The 16,901-nt window shown below is 42.4% G+C and overlaps 1 protein-coding gene across 2 annotated transcripts; it reads left to right on the top strand.

Annotated features, from left to right (window-relative positions):
• Positions 1 to 2,362: 2,362 nt before the first annotated feature.
• Positions 2,363 to 11,212, top strand: LOC113891025 (GTPase IMAP family member 7-like). Of its 2 annotated transcripts, XM_027538644.1 has the most exons (3): positions 2,363 to 2,450; positions 8,603 to 8,642; positions 9,380 to 10,374. In XM_027538644.1, exon 3 carries the CDS (start codon positions 9,417 to 9,419, stop codon positions 10,299 to 10,301), a length of 885 nt encoding a protein of 294 aa, XP_027394445.1. In that variant the 5' UTR covers positions 2,363 to 2,450; positions 8,603 to 8,642; positions 9,380 to 9,416; the 3' UTR covers positions 10,302 to 10,374. The 2 variants fall into 2 exon arrangements, with proteins under 2 accessions (XP_027394445.1, XP_027394444.1); XM_027538643.1 differs by lacking the exon at positions 8,603 to 8,642 and having other exon boundaries at positions 9,380 to 11,212.
• The last annotated feature ends 5,689 nt before the right edge of the window (positions 11,213 to 16,901 follow it).

The raw sequence follows: 16,901 nt of genomic DNA, 5'->3' as shown, positions 1-16,901 counted from the left end.
AAGCAACAGTTAGAACTGAACATGGAACAACAGAATGGTTCCAAATAGGAAAAGGAGTTCGTCAAGGCTGTATATTGTCATCCTGCTTATTTCACTTATACACAGAGTACATCATGAGAAACACTGGACTGGAAGAAACACAAGCTGGAATCAAGATTGCTGGGAGAAATATCAATAACCTCAAATATGCAGATGACACCACCCTTATGGCAGAAAGGGAAGAGGAATTAAAACGCCTCTTGATGAAAGTGAAAGTGGAGAGTGAAAAAGTTGGCTTAAAGCTCAACATTCAGAAAATGAAGGTCATGGCATCCGGTCCCATCTCTTCACGGGAAATAGATGGAGAAACAGTGGAAACAGTGTCAGACTTTATTTTTTGGGGCTCCAAAATCACTGCAGCTGGTGACTGCAGCCATGAATTAAAAAGATGCTTACTCCTTGGAAAGAAAGTTATGTCCAACCTAGATAGCATATTCAAAACCAGAGACATTACTTTGCCAACAAAGGTCTGTCTAGTCAAGGCTATGGTTTTTCCTGTGGTCATGTATGCATGTGAGAGTTGGACTGTGAAGAAGGCTGAGAGCCGAAGAATTGATGCTTTTGAACTGTGGTGTTGGAGAAGACTCTTGAGAGTCCCTTGGACTGCAAGGAGATCCAACAAGTCCATTCTGAAGGAGATCAGCCCTGGGATTTCTTTGGAAGGAATGATGTGAAAGCTGAAACTCCAGTACTTTGTCCACCTCATGCAAAGAGTTGACTCTTTGGAAAAGACTCTGATGCTAACAGGGATTGGGGGCAGGAGGAGAAGGGGATGACAGAGGATGAGATGGCTGGTTGGCATCACTGACTCAATGAATGTGAGTTTGAGTGAACTCTGGGAGTTGGTGATGGACAGGGAGACCTGGCATGTTGCGATTCATGGGGTCGCAAAGAGTTGGACATGACTGAGTGACTGAACTGAACTGAACTGAACTGAAAGTTTTACTTATAGCATCTGTCTTTACTAAGAAAGCACTGAAGAAAATTCTCTTTAGGGAAGGATTGAAACAAAGCAACAAAAGTTGTCAAATTGAAACCAAAAGGAATAAATGAAAATAATAGCAGAAATCATGCAAACCAAATGACAAACCCCAGAAAGAAGGCAAATTATGGGATGATGTCTGATGGTTATGGCAGCCTCCACATTCTTTCCTCAATTCCTGTTCTCCTAATCAACCTCTTCCATCATTAGGACCACGGAATGGCTAAGAATTCAGGGGATAGCTAAGCAAACACTGTGGATTTTGGAGGTGTGGGACTAGAAACCTAGGTAGGCAGGTAAGGATGGGGACTGTGGATTTCCTGAGAGAAATAGAAAACTGTGGGAGAAAACCCCATTTCCTTGCTTCTTGCTTTCTTGGCTATTGGAGCCAAGTGGCAAATAAAGCTTATATCTGTAACTGTCTGTAACCATCCATGGCTCTGATGACCCTTGGGACTCAGGAACACCAGGAGGAGTGAGCCTGGACTAACAGTGATTCCTCATGCCAGACTCCTGGAGCCAAGGGCCCTACGAATGGTCCCTTTTAAAGGGAGACTAAAAGTCTCCCGTTTAGTACCACTGCTCTCTGTTCCACTGCTGGAGGTTTATAACCATAACCACCTACGTCTGAGAATCCATGTGAGTAAGCACACCAGGTTCACTGGTGTGAACTGGTTCCTGCCAGTGGGAGTCTGGGGATTTGTTCTCGTTGGGTGAGGCTTAAATAATAGAGTTGATACTATTCCATTGGCTTCCCTGATAGCTCAGTTGGTAAAGAATCTGCCTGCAATGCAAGAGACCCTGGTTTGATCCCTGGGTTGGGAAGATCCCCTGGAGAAGGGGAAAGTCTACCCACTCCAGTATTCTGGCCTGGAGAATTCCATGGGCTGTATAGACCATGGGGTCACAGAATCAGACATGACTGAGTGACTTTCACTTTCACTTCACTTTACTATAACCCCAAACAACAAGTAAATTTTTCAAAATTCTGGTGTCATAGCAGGCACATGGAGAAAAAGCTTTCAACTTGGCAAAACTGAAGTGAAGTCACTGACTCGTATCCGACCCTTTGTGACCCCATGGACTGTAGCCTACCATGCTCCTCCATCCATGGGATTTTCCAGGCAAGAGTACTGGAGTGGGTTGCCATTTCCTTCTTCAGAGGAGCTTCCCGACACAGGAATCGAACTCAGATCTCCCGCACTGTAGGCAGACACTTTACCATCTGAGCCACCAGGCAAAACTGAACCACCCATCAAATTATGGGGCAACATTTCTGTCTTTTTAAAAACAAAACACTTTTTTCACTGGCCCCACCCAATCTGCTTCCTGGCTCCAAGGTCTCAGAGGTGCAGCAGTTAGAGCAAACGCAGGGGCTCAAACAGCTTCTCTGGAGGAAACCAGACAGCTCATCAAGTCCTTAAATCAGGTGAGCCTGGCTGAGAACAAATCCCAGGGAGACAGAGCTGCAGGGACAGTAAGGTAGGGGAGTCTGGGGAGGGTGTGGATTCTGGCCTGAGAAGGGACCAGGTGCTGTGCAAACAAGTCAGGAGGATGCTACCAGAGCAGGGGAGGTGGCGGTAGGGAGGGGACTAAGAATGTCTGTTAACACATTGTCCATGCATCTCATTTTAACATGACAACCTTTTGCTGTTGTTGTAGGGATAGACATTGAGTACACTTGATAACCCAGACATTTCTTTTAGTAGGAAATGTGTCCCCAAGGTCTTTAGAGTTGGAAGGCAATTTAGAGACCACTCAGGCTAAATCTTTTTTTTTTAATTTAATTGTTATTTTATATTGCACTGCAGCTGTTGTTTAGTCACTGAGTTGTGTCTAACTCTTTACGACCCCATGAACTATAGCCCGCCAGGCTTCTCTGTTCATGGGATTTCCCAGGCAAGAATACTGGAGTGGGTTGCTGTTTTCTCCAGGGGATCTTCCTGAACCAGGGATCAAACCCGGGTCTCCAGCATTGCAGGCAGATTCTTTACTGTTGAGCCACCAGGGAAGCTCATACTGCAGTATGTGTAAATCAACTAATGTTTTGGCAGGAAATGGGCATTTGAAGACTGCAGTCTGGCACTAAGGGTACTCATTTCTACTGGGCTTATCATTGTTTTGATGTCTTTCCAATGGACTTCAAAACCATACAAACACACTTACTTGCACATACACACAATGAAGAATAAGATTCCTGAAAATTCTTTGCAGATATTTTGGGGCAAGGGTTGGGGGGACTTAAAGTACTTCCCACTGGAGATGGACAGAGAAATGACTGCGTTATCAAGTCTCTTGGAACAATTTTTTGTGTGGTTCATTCATCACACAAAATACAATTAGGCCTGTTTGTTACATTTGCTTTTGATTTTTACTAGGATTTTAAATATAATTTTTGCTGTATGATTATGTAAACTATTTATATGGTTTTAAGATCAAATCAATGAAATATAAGTATATCCAAACAAGTCTGATTCCCAGTTTCTGTCCCTGTCCTCTCCCTCCTCTTTGTCCCATGCCCATATAAGTAACTTTTTTGTTTGTTTAGCTTTCAGATTATTCGGCCATTGTTTTTATGGATGAATTAAAAATATATGTATTACACATTTTATATATGTAGATCATATTCCTCCTGGTTAGAGAAATGCTAGTAAACTGTGCATTACTTTCTTCTTTGCTTTTTCTGCTTAATGCTATATCCTGGAGATGTCTTCATACTAGGATATAAAGATATACCTCCTTTTTCTACAGTTGACCAGTGCTTCACTGTGTGAATATACCTTAGTTAATTCAACTGGGTCCCTACCCTAATGATGCATGATAGGTTTTTGGTGTCCTGAGATTCAAATAGTGGCACAGTTAACAGACTTCTGTGGGCTTCCCAGGTGGCCCAATGGTAAAGAATCTGCCTGCCAATGCAGGAGATGCAGGAGACGTGGGTTCAATCCCTGGGTCATGAAGATCCCTTGGAAATGGCAACCCACTCCAGTATTCTTGCTGGGAAAATCCCAAGGACAGAGGAGCCTGGAAGGCTACAGTCCATAGGGTCACAAAGAGTTGAACATGACTGAGCACACACGTGTGCATACACACACACAGAGCTTTCTGCATAATTTTCTTCCATATTCTTGTTGGGTACCTTTGGAATAAATCCTAAAATTGAGATTGATAATAAAAGGGTAAAGGCATATGTAAATGCACATATACAAGACCTTGCTAACTTCTCCTCCAGTAGTTTTAGACTGTTCTTTTATTCCCAACAGCCATGCAGGAGAAGATCTGTTTCCCCTACATCTTTTACTTATTAAAAAACATGTATTTATCTATTTGGCTGCATTGCATCTTAGTTGCAGCATACGGGATCGTCCTTGCCTCGTGTGGGATCTTTCACTGTGATACACGGACTCTCCAATTGTGGAGGGATTAGTTGCTCCGTGGCATGTAGTATCTTAGTTCCCTGACCAGGGATTGAACCCACATCCCCTGCATTGCAAGGTGGATTCTTAACTACTGGGCCACCAGGGAGTCCCTCCCCTATACCTTTTATCAACAGATTATGCCAACTAATTTCTGGGTTTTTTCAAACCTGTAGGTGAGAAATAGTATCCTAGTGCAATATTAAATAATTAATTTTAGTTTTTATATGTTTTGATATGTTTATCTCTATTACGAGTGGATGTTGATATCTTTTTACATATTCAAAGGATATTTACATTTTTATTTGGACTGTTTATTCTTATCTCTTACTCCACTTTCTATCAAGTTGTTGGTCTTTTCTTTCTCTACTTTTAGATATTGTTTGTTTGCTAAAATATTTTTATTGAAATATAGTTGATTTATTATAATTATAGCCAAGCCACTCAGTTTTATACATGCATGTGTCCGTGTGTGTGTGCATGCTCAGTCGCTTCAGTCATATCCAACTCTCTGCGGCCCCATGAACTGTGACCCTCCCGTCTCCTCTGTCCATGGAATTCTCCAGGCAAGAATACTGGAGTTGGTCGCCATGCCTTCCTCAAGGTGATCTTCCTAACCCAGGGATCAAACTTGTGTCTCCTGTGTCCCCTACATTGCAGGCAGATTCTTTACTGCTAAGTTACTGGTGAAGCCCATATATATATGTATATAATATATATAATTATATATATATATATATTCTGATTTTTTCCATTATAGGTTAATACAAGATACTGAATATAGTTCCTTTCCACTATACAGTAAATTCTTGTTGCTAATGTATGTTATATATAGTGGTATGTATACGTAATGTATATGTAACATACCACTATATATAACAAAAGGTCAGCTTTCATTCCAATACCAAATAAGGGTAATGGCAAAGAATGTTCAAACTACTGCACAACTGCATGCATTTCACATGCTAGCAAGGTAATGCTTTAAATTCTCCAAGCTAGGCTTCATCAGTACATGAACCAAAAACGTCCAGATGTACAAGCTGAATTTAGAAAAGGCAGAGGAACCAGAGATCAAATTGCCAATATCCATTGGATCAAAGAAAAAGCAAGAGGATTCCAGAAAAACATCTACTTCTGCTTCATTGACTATGCTAAAGCTTTTGATGGTGTGGATCACAACAAACTGTGGAAAATTCTTCAAGAGATGGGAATACCAGACTAGCTTACCTTCCTCCTTAGAAACCTGTACGCAGGTCAAGAAGCAACAGTTAGAACCGGACATGTAAACAGACCAGTTCAAAATTGAGAAAGGAGTATGTCAAGGCTAATATTGTCACCCTGCTTATTTAACTTATACGCAGAGTACATCAAGCAAAATGCCGGGCTGGGTGAAGCACAAGCTAGAATCAAGATTGCTGGGAAAAGTATCAATAACAGATATGCAGATGACACCACCCTTATGACAGAAAGTGAAGAGGAACTCTAGAGCCTCTTGATGAAGGTGAAAGAGGAGAGTGAAAAAGCTGGCTTAAAACTCAACATTCAAAAAATGAAGATAATGGCATCCAGTCCCATCACTTCATGGCAAATAGATGGGGAAACAATGGAAACAGTGACAGACATTATTTTCTTGGGCTCCAAAATCACTGCAGATGGTGACTGCAGTCATGAAATTAAAAGATGCTTGCTCCTTGGAAGAAGAGCTATGAGCAACCAAGATAGCATATTAAAAAGCAGAGATATTACTTTGCTGACAAAGGTCTGTGTAGTCAAAGCTAAGACTTTTCCAGTAATCATGTATGGATGTGAGAATTGGACCATAAAGAAGGGTGAGTGTCAAAGAATTGATGCTTTTGAACTGTGGTGTTGGAGAAAACTCTTGAGAGTCCCTTGGACTGCAAGGAAGTCAAACCAGTCAATCCTGAAGGAAATCAACCCTGAATATTCAGTGGAAGGACTGATGCTGAAGCTAAAGCTCCAATACTTTGGCAACCTGATGGAAGACCTGACTCATTGGAAAAGACCCAGATGCTGGAAAAGATAGAAGGCAGGAGGAGAAGGGGACAACAGAGGTCAAGATAGCTGAATGACATCACGGACTCAATGGACATGAGTTTGAGCAAGCTTTGGGAGATGGTGAAGGACAGGGAAGCCTGGCATGCTGCAGTCCCTGGGGCCAGAAAGAATCTGACAGGACTGAAGGACTGAACAGCTACGATGTATCCATAAACCCCATACACCTAATTTATCCCTCTTTCCTGATTTTCCCCTTTGGTAGTCGTAAGTTTATTTTCTGTGTCAGTTAGTCTGTTTCTGTTTTGTAAGTAAGTTTACTTGATTTATTTTTGATTCCACATACAAATGATATCATGTAATATTTGTTTTTCTCTAACTTCCCTCAATATGATAACACCTCAGTTCATACATGTAGTTGCAAATGGCATTGTTTCATTCTCTTTTACGGCTGAGTAATACCCCATTGTATATATGAACAGCATCTTCTTTATGCATTCATCTGTCAATGGACATTTAGTTTGTTTCTGTGTCTTGGCTATTATAACAGAACTGTTATAAAGCTGAAACTCCAATACTTTGGCCACCTCATGCAAAGAGTTGACTCATTGGAAAAGACTCTGATGCTGGGAGGGATTGGGGGCAGGAGGAGAAGGGGACGACAGAGGATGAGCTAGCTGTATGGCATCACCGAGTCGATGGACGTTAGTTTGAGTGAACTCTGGGAGTTGGTGATGGACAGGGAGGCCTGGCATGCTGCAATTCATGGGGTCGCAAAGAGTCGGACAGGACTGAGCGACTGAACTGAACTGAACTGAACTGATGAACATAGAGGAGAAGGAAATGGCAACCCACTCCAGTATTCTTGCCTAGAGAATCCTGTGGACAGAGGAGCCTGGTGGGCTGCTGTCCATAGGGTCGCACAGAGTTGGATACGACTGAAGCGACTTAGCATGTATGCACGCATTGGAGAAGGAAATGTCAACCCATTCTGATATTCTTGCCTGGAGAATGCCAGGGACAGAGGAGACTGGTGGACTGCTGTCCATGGGGTCACACAGAGTCAGACACGACTGAAGTGACTTAGCAGCAGCAGCAGCTATGAACATAGAGGTGAAGGCATCTTTTCAAATTAGAATTTTGTCTGGATATATGCCCAAGAGTGGGATTGTTGGATCATATGGCAACTATATTTTTAATTTTTTGAGGATTTCCAGACTGTTCTCCATAGAGGCTCTACCAATTCACGTTCCCACCAACTGTGTAGGAGGGTTCCCTTTTCTCCACACTCTCTCCAGCATTTATTGTAGATTTTTTGATCATGGCCATCAAATCATCGCTGTGAGGTGATACATCATTATAGTTTTCATTTGCATTTCTTGAATAGTTAATGATACTGAGCATCTTTTCATGTGCTTATTGGCCATCTGTACAGATAGTCTTTGTATAAAAGTGAAATGACCCCTCTTTTACATAACCAGGAAAAAAATTTCCCCTAGTTTGACAGTTGTGTTTTAATTTGTGTATGGTGGCATTATTCTCCCACATTATATTTCTGATTTTTATATAACCAAATTTAGGAGTCTCTTTCCTTGTGGCGGTTTAGTAGCTAAGTTGTCTGACTCTTTTGTGACCTCATGGACTGTAGTCCACAAGGCTCCTCTCTCCACTGGGTTTCCCAGGCAAGAATACTGAAGTGGGTTGCCATTTCCTTCTCCGGGGGATATTCCTGACCCAGGGATTGAACCCCAGGTCTCTTGCATTTCATGGCAGAGTCTTCACCGACTGAATCACCAGGGAAGCCTGTCTCTTTCCTTACTCTATTTCAAATTTCAGAAATATTTTCCTGACTTCTAAGTTACAAAGATTTATCCATGTTTCTTCTATTATTTATAGGGAATTTTCAACATTGGAAATTCTACCCTATTTGGAGTTTGAAAGGCATCAGGAAATGGATACAGTTTTGTCTTTTTGTATATGATTGTCTCCATGTTGCTTATTAGTCTATCTTTCTTCCTCTTGATGTGAGATGCTACATTATTGAATATAAATGTTGCATAATGTAAATGAATTGAATATGAATAAATACAATGTGGTTAATTTGGTCTGTTTCCAAATTTTCTGTTTTTGCTTTGCTGTTCTCTCTATTCAGGGACCAACATCATACTGCTTTAATGATAGAAACTGTGATGGTAAGTCATAAGGGGCTTTCCCTCCCTGGCTCCCCATGCACACTTCATTCAGACTGACACCAGCTATAACAGGCCTGTTCAGCCATTGGTCAGGCATCCGAGTGGGTCCCTCCTCCCAAGCACGTGAGCAACTGGTAACCAGCGACCAGTTAACAACCTCCTTCTGCCACTGGTGAGGCCACTGAGAGTCCCTTCCCCCTCTCTATTGTATATAAAAGGACCCTAAATGCTGAGTGAGATGAGAGGGTTCTTAGAGACGCTAGACTGCCATCCCCTCGGTCTACTGGCCTTCTGATTAAAGTCTTCATTCCTTGCCCCAACAACTGGTATCCGGATTTATTGGCCTGTGGTGCAGTGAGCAGAACAGCTTGGGCTTGGCAACAGACCTGACACTCCTTTGTGGGGATACTGGAACTACTTTTCTGTTTTATCCACAGCAATTAAACTGTTTAATTTTTCTGTTTCTTTTGCGAACAATGTTGGTAATAGAATATTACAAATTTCAGGGAGGCTGCTGCTGCTGCTGCTAAGTCACTTCAGTCGTGTCCGACTCTGTGAGACCCCATAGACGGCAGCCCACCAGGCTCCCCCATCCCTGGGATTCTCCAGGCAAGAGTACTGGAGTGGGATGCCATTGCCTTCTCCATTCAGGGAGGCAAAGGAAGTTAAAAAAAGACTTGAGAATGGTTCCTACTTGCCTAAATTGACTCTTTCCCCCTCTCCTTCCTTTTCTTAAGGTGGAGTCTGGGTACCCCAGAGCCTCTTGATGTTAACATGGCTGCCACCCCTAACAACGCTCTGAGGATAGTGCTGGTAGGGAAGACCGGAAGTGGGAAAAGTGCGACTGCAAACACCATCCTCGGGTACAAAAAATTCGAGTCTAAGATGGCTGCCAACGCTGTTACCAAAACTTGTCAGAAAGCGTCCCGGGAATGGAAGGGGAGAGAGCTTCTTGTTGTTGACACCCCAGGGCTCTTCGACACCAAAGACAGCCTGAACACCACCTGCAGGGAAATCAGCCGATGTGTCCTCGCCTCCTGTCCCGGCCCTCATGCCATCGTCTTGGTCCTGAGGTTGGGCCGTCACACACAGGAAGAGCAGCAAACCGTGGAGTTGGTCAAGAATCTGTTTGGGAAAGCAGCCATGAAGTATATGATCATCTTATTCACTTGCAAAGAGGAGCTGGAGAACCAGAGCCTGAGCAATTTTCTGGAGGATTCGAATGGAAACCTACAAAGCCTCCTACAGGAGTGTGGAGACCGCTGCTGTGCTTTCAGTAACAGCAAAAACACAGAGCAGGCTGAGAAGGAAGCTCAGGTGCAGGAGCTGGTGGAGCTGATAGACGAGATGGTGCAGAACAACCAAGGGGCTTACTTTTCTGACCCCATTTACAAGGAAACAGACCAAGAGCTGAAACAGCAGGAGGAATACTTGATGAAAAGCTATGCTGATACATTTAACAAGCAAATTGAACAAGTAGAAGTGGAATATGCCCAAAATCCATCAGAAGAAAAGATGAAAAAAATAAAATCGATAACAGATGAGTATAATGAACAAATGATGAATGTAAGGGAAGAAGCTGAGAAGAGAATATTGCAAGCTGTTTTCGACAAGATTAAAAACATGCTTTCAAAAATATGGCAAATGTTGTGGAAGTAATGTACTGTAATTTTATTTTTACTTCTCAATTTACTATAGCTTGTTAATATGAAAGTAAAAGTGAAGTCGCTCAGTCGTGTCCATCTCTTTTCAACCCTATGTATTATAGCCTGCCAGGCTCCTCTGTCCATGGGATTTTCCAGGCAGAAATACTGGAGTGGGTTGCCCTTTCCTTCTCCAGGGGAATCTTCCCAACCCAGGGAACTTGGGTCTCCCAAATTGCAGGCAGACTCTTCACCATCTGAGTCACCAGGGAATCCCTTTCTTGTTGATATGATACTTTGTATTTTCCTAAAATGGTTAAAACCATATCTTATTTCTGATTTCTTCTTACAGTCTAACCTTACTCTCTCCATTGAGTTAGGGGTCTATGTCCCCTACCTTGAAATTGAATGGACTTTGTGACTGTTTTGAGAAATAGTGGGTGGCTGAAGCAACACCATGTAACTTCTAAGGTTCAAGGAGATCCAACCAGTCCATTCTAAAGGAGATCAGTCCTGGGTGTTCTTTGGAAGGAATGATGCTAAAGCTGAAACTCCAGTACTTTGTCCACCTAATGCAAATAGTTGACTCATTGGAAAAGACTTCTAAGGTTAGATAGGGAAAAATGCCTCCTTGCTCCCTCATGGTGGTTACCCTTGGAATTGCCCACCATATTGTGAGGAAGCCCAAGTAGAAGCCAAGTCACCCTGGGGAAGAGGACCTGAAGTCACTGGCCCACTGCCTGGCTGATATTTCATCTGCCAGCCAAAACCACTTGCTGGCCATGCAAGTGAGGCAACACAGAGTGAATTCTCTAGCTGCCAACTGATGAAACTGTGAAGAGCAAAGATAAGCCATTTCCATGGGGTCCTACCCAAATTGCAAATTCATGAGAAGAATAAATGATTGCTGTTATTTTAAACCACTAAGTTTGGGGATGGTTTGTTAAGGAGTGAGCGTCAACTACAATTAAATGTCTTTGTAGCTCATTGCCCAGCACTCCTGGCTCCCACCTGTGCTCACACACAATGCCAATGAATTTAAGAGTTTATGAAATTGACATAACCAGGTAATAATTCATTTTGTAGAGTTCAGAGATTCAATTTAGGAAAATTCAAATAAGAAACCCTGCATACATTAAGTGTAGGTCCCACTGGTGTGTTATTTCAATCCACACACCTATGAGAACTTTGTTAAGAGAACCATGCCAATGCAGCATGGGCTTCTCTGGCACCATTATTCTGTGGTTGGTGGGGATGTGGAAGTAAATTCTCTTAGTGTTTTTCTCTCTCCTTTTTAAAGGTGCCATCCTAACTTAAAGTGTTCCTGACTGTAACTTAAAAAAATCTCTTCTGTGCCAAATATTTTTCATTTGCCTCTGCCACATCCACACTTCACCCCTCTTCACTCTAACTTCTTGCATGGGAGGCTGATCTACATGGACAGCATCAATGGTATCTCTTGCTCTCTGACCTCTGCTTGGTTTCTGCCAAACAGAATCCAAGCAGAAGATCTCTTGAGGGCAGAAAAGTAAGGTCAGGGTATCTGTTCTCCATTCTCCCTACCTGCAGGTCATCTCTGACTAGTTGCCAAAGGTCATAGCTCCTCTCCTGGAGGCCTTACTACCCAACTCTCCTGCATTCCAGCTTTGTTCACCCCTTAGGGTATGGATTTTTTTCCTCACTGTTACTAGCTCTCTCCCTTGTCATTTCTAAACCTCGTAGCCATAGCTTGTAGGTAACCCCTTCACTAACGTCTCCTCCAAGTACTTCATTATACTAAGTCATCTCTTTTCTGCTAGAATCCTGACAGATACATCTTATGATGTGTGTGTGTGAAAGTCACTTAGGCATGTCCAACTCTTTGTGACCCCATGGCCTATACAATCCATGGAATTCTCCAGGCCAGAATACTAGAGTGTGTAGCCTTTCCCTTCTCCAGGGGCTCTTCCCAACCCAGGGATTGAACCCAAGTCTCCTGCATTGCAGGTGGATTCTTTACCAGCTGAGCCTATGATACTGACTTCTTTTTCTGTTTCAAAGCATTTCCTGATTTTTGTTTCATTTTGTTTTGTTCTGTTTTGTTTTTTTCATCCCTGCCAGCAAGAAAGTCTCACCTCACTGTTGAAACCTCTGGGAAAAGTTTACCCACATACACTGTGACATTGGCAGTGAGCAGATAAAAGTTTCTGACCTGCTAAAATAATTGCAAAGATTCAAAAATAGAGGAATGACTGTACAGTATTTATAATTATGGCAGATAACTCAAACTCAAATTGCAAATTTTCAGTGATAGAGGGATATTTTATATTATAAATAATTATGGCAGATAACTCAAATATCTGGAATTTTTACAGTTGTCCTTTGTTTTGTCTCTGAAAGGGACTGAGGGTATCTATTGCATCGGTGAAACTTAGGGAGAAAGGGATTGGAGATTAAATCTGGAGGAAATAACATCTTAAATACATGCTTTTTACAAGGTTCATAATAAATATTATGAGTGAAGTAAAGACACATGGAAGGGAAGCCCATTGTGAGAAAACATTCATAGTATATGCGAAATAACACTGCAAGCCCCAATGGCTATTTGCTATAACACAATTCTTATAGTTAGTTCCTTGTGAATGATTCATTCGGTCAGTTCAGTTCAGTCGCTCAGTTGTCTCCGACTCTTTGCGACCCCATGAACCGCAGCACAGCAGGCCTCACTGTCCATCACCAACTCCCGGAGTCCACCCAAATCCATGTCCATTGAGTCGGTGATGCCATCCAACCATCTCATCCTCTGTCGTCCCCTTCTCTTCCTGCCTTCAATCTTTCCCAGCATCAGGGTCTTTTCAAATGAGTCAGTTCTTTGCATCAGATGGCCAAAGTATTGAAGTTTCAGCTTAAGCATCGGTCCTTCCAGTGAACATTCAGGACTGATTTCCTTTAGGACGGACTGGTTGGATCTCCTTGCGATCCAAGGGACTCTCAAGAGTCTTCTCCAACACCACAGTTCAAAAGCATCAATTCTTTGGTTCTCAGATTCTTTATAGTCCAACTCTCACATCCATACATGACCACTGGAAAAATCAAAGCCTTGGCTAGACAGACCTTTGTTGACAAAGTAATGTCTCTGCTTTTCAATATGCTGTCTAGGTTGGTCATAACTTTCCTTCCAAGGAGTAAGCGTCTTTTAATTTCATGGCTGCAGTCACCATCTGCAGTGATTTTGGAGCCAGGGAAAATAAAGTCAGCCACTCTTTCCCCATCTATTTGCCATGAAGTGATGGGACCAGATGCCATGATCTTAGTTTTCTGAAAGTTGAGCTTTAAGCCAACTTTTTCACTCTCCTCTTTCACCTTCATCAAGAGGCTCTTTAGTTCTTCTTCACTTTCTGCCATAAGGGTGGTGTCATCTGCATATCTGAGGTTATTGATATTTCTCCTGGCAATCTTCATCCCAGCCTGTGCTTCCTCCAGCCCAGCATTTCTCATGATGTGCTCTGCATAGAGGTTAAATAAGCAGGGTGACAATGTACAGCCTTTACGTGCTCCTTTTCCTATTTGGAACCAGTCTGTTGTTCCATGTCCAGTTCCAACTGTTGCTTCCTGACCTGCATACAGGTTTGTCAAGAGGCAGGTCAGGTGGTCTGGTATTCCCATCTCTTTCAGAATTTTCCACAGTTTATTGTGATCCACACAGTCAAAGTCAATCAAGCAGAAATAGATGTTTTTCTGGAACTCTCTTGCTTTTTCAATGATCCAGCAAATGTTGGCAATTTGGTCTCTGGTTCCTCTGCCTTTTCTAAAACCAGCTTGAACATCTGGAAGTTCACAGTTCATGTATTGCTGAAGCCTGGCTCAGAGAATTTTAAGCATTACTTTACTAGCATGTGAGATGAATGAAATTGTGTGGTAGTTTGAGCATTCTTTGGCATTGCCTCTCTTTGGGAGTGGAATGAAAACTAACCTTTTCCAGTCCTGTGGCCACTGCTGAGTCTTCCAAATTTGCTGGCCTATTGAGTGCAGCACTTTCACAGCATCATCCTTTAGGCTTTGAAATAGCTCAACTGGAATTCCATCACCTCCACTAGCTTTGTTCCTAGTGATGCATCCTATGGATCATTTGACTTCACATTCCAGGATGTCTGGCTCCAAGTGAGTGATCACACCATCGTGATTATCTGGGTCATGAAGATCTTTTTGTACAGTTCTTCTGTGTATTCTTGCCACCACTACTTAATATCTTCTGCTTCTTTTAGGTCCCTACCATTTCTGTCCTTTATCGAGCCCATCTGTGCATGAAATGTTCCCTTGGTATCTCTAATTTTCTTGAAGAGATCTTTAGTCTTTTCTATTCTATTGTTTTCCTCTATTTCTTTGCACTGATCACTGAAGAAGGCTTTCTTATCTCTTCTTGCTATTCTTTGGAAGTTGGCATTCAAATGGGTATTTCTTTCCTTTTCTCCTTTCCTTTTCGCTTCCCTTCTTTTCCGAGCTATTTGTAAGGCCTCCTCAGACAGCCATTTTGCTTTTTTGCATTTCTTTTTCTTGGAGATGGTCTTGATTCCTGTCTCCTGTACAATATCATGAACCTCCACCCATAGTTCACGAGGCACTCTGTCTATCAGATCTAGTCCCTTAAATCTATTTCTCACTTCCAGTGTATAATCCTAAGGGATTTGATTTAGGTCATACCTGAATGGTCTAGTGGTTTTCCCTAATTTCTTCAGTTTAAGTCTGAATTTCACAATAAGCAGTTCATGATTTGAGCCACAGTCAGCTCCTGGTCTTGTTTTTGCTGCTTATAGAGCTTCTCCATCTTGGGCTGCAAAGAATATAATCAATCTGTTTTGGTGTTGACCATCTGGTGATGTCCATGTGCAGAGTCTTCTCTTGTGTTGTTGGAAGTGGGTGCTTGCTATGACCAGTGCATTCTCATGGCAAAACTCTATTAGTCTTTGCCCTGCTTCATTCTGTACTCCAAGGCCAAATTTGCCTGTTACTCCAGGTGTTTCTTGACTTCCTACTTTTGCATTCCAGTCCCCTATAATAAAAAGGACATCTTTTTTGGGTGTTAGTTCTAGAAGGTCTTGTATGTCTTCATAGAACCCTTCAACTTCAGCTTTTTCAGTGTTACTGGTTGGGGCATAGATTTGGATTACCGTCATATTGAATGGTTTGCCTTGGGAATGAACAGAGATCATTCTGTCATTTCTGAGATTGCACCCAAGTACTGCATTTTGGACTCTTTTGTTGACTATGATGGCTACTCCATTTCTTCTAAGGGATTCCCGCCCACAGTAGTAGATATAATGGTCATCTGAGTTACATTCACCCATTGCAGTCCATCTTAGTTCTCTGATTCCTTGAATGTCGATGTTCACTCTTGTCATCTCCTGTTTGACCACTTCCAATTTGTCTTGATTCATGGACCTAACATTCCAGGTTCCTATGCAATATTGCTCTTTACAGCATCAGACCTTCCTTCTATCACCAGTCACATCCACAACTGGGTGTTGTTTTTTTTTGGCTTCATCCCTTCATTCTTTCTGGAGTTACTTCTCCACTGATCTCCAGTAGCATATTTGGCATCTACCAACCTGGGGAGTTCCTCTTTCGGTGTCCTATCTTTTTGCCTTTTCATACTGTTCATGGGATTCTCAAGGCAAGAATACTGAAGTGGTTTGCCATTCCCTTCTCCAGTGGACCACATTCTGTCAGTCCTCTCCACCATGACCCATCCATCTTTGGTGGCCCCATATGGCATGGCTTAGTTTCATTGAATTAGACAAGGCTGTGGTCCGTGTGATCAGTTTGGCTAGTTGTCTGTGATTGTGGTTCCAGTCTGTCTGCCCTCTGATGCTCTCTCCCAGTGCCTTCCGTCTTACTGGGGTTTCTCTTACCTTGGGCGTGGGGTGGACGTGGGGTATCTCCTCGTGCCACTGCTTCTGACCTTGGACGTGAGGTATCTCCTTTCAGCAGCTACTTGTAGTGCAGCCGCTGAAGGAAGGATCTAGAAACTGGTTCTGTGAGGTTTAGTTCTTCAACTAATTCAGTAGGTATTTGAAGAGTTCAAGAGAAAAGTGCTTTTTTAAAAAAGAGGACTTTTTGATGATAAGGACAACTTCTAGGACTGAGAAATTCTTGGGGTTCTTCTCTAGAGCAATGGCCTTCTTAGTCAAGAGGGTGATCTGTATGTAACCATGTGATTTAACAAGGGAGGCTCCACATGGACTCCACTGTGTGCCCCACTCAATAGGATGACGGTTGCCTCTCACCTGACTGTTCTTAGAGATCACAACTTGACCTACTGAGAACGGATTTACTTTTTGACAGCATCTAAACTTAGTGAATAGGGTCAATGATCAAATGTGGAAGCATGCTTCTGGATGAAAATAAAAAGAATCTACAAATCAGACACAAGTTTTCCACTGTGGCATTTAAGTTCAAAGATGACTCCCTCAGAGGAGTTTCAGAAGTGTTGAGTAATGAGCCCTCAAGGTCAAAGGAGGCATGTTCCTGACACAGCAGTCAGTTGTAAAGTTATGTGTACATAATCCATGAAGAACCAAAAGTTCATTTCAATCATAATTTATTGAATACAGGTGCAAAATTACTTAATTTCTAGAAG

This window comes from Bos indicus x Bos taurus, chromosome 4 (assembly GCF_003369695.1).
Source record: "Bos indicus x Bos taurus breed Angus x Brahman F1 hybrid chromosome 4, Bos_hybrid_MaternalHap_v2.0, whole genome shotgun sequence".
NCBI lineage: Eukaryota > Metazoa > Chordata > Mammalia > Artiodactyla > Bovidae > Bos > Bos indicus x Bos taurus.
The sequence above is the reverse complement of the archived record's forward strand: the minus strand, read 5'-3'. Positions and strand labels throughout refer to the sequence as shown.

Excerpts from the sequence above, each read along its gene's own strand:
- LOC113891025 (XM_027538643.1), top strand. The coding sequence starts at position 9,417 with ATGGCTGCCACCCCTAACAACGCTCTGAGGATAGTGCTGGTAGGGAAG.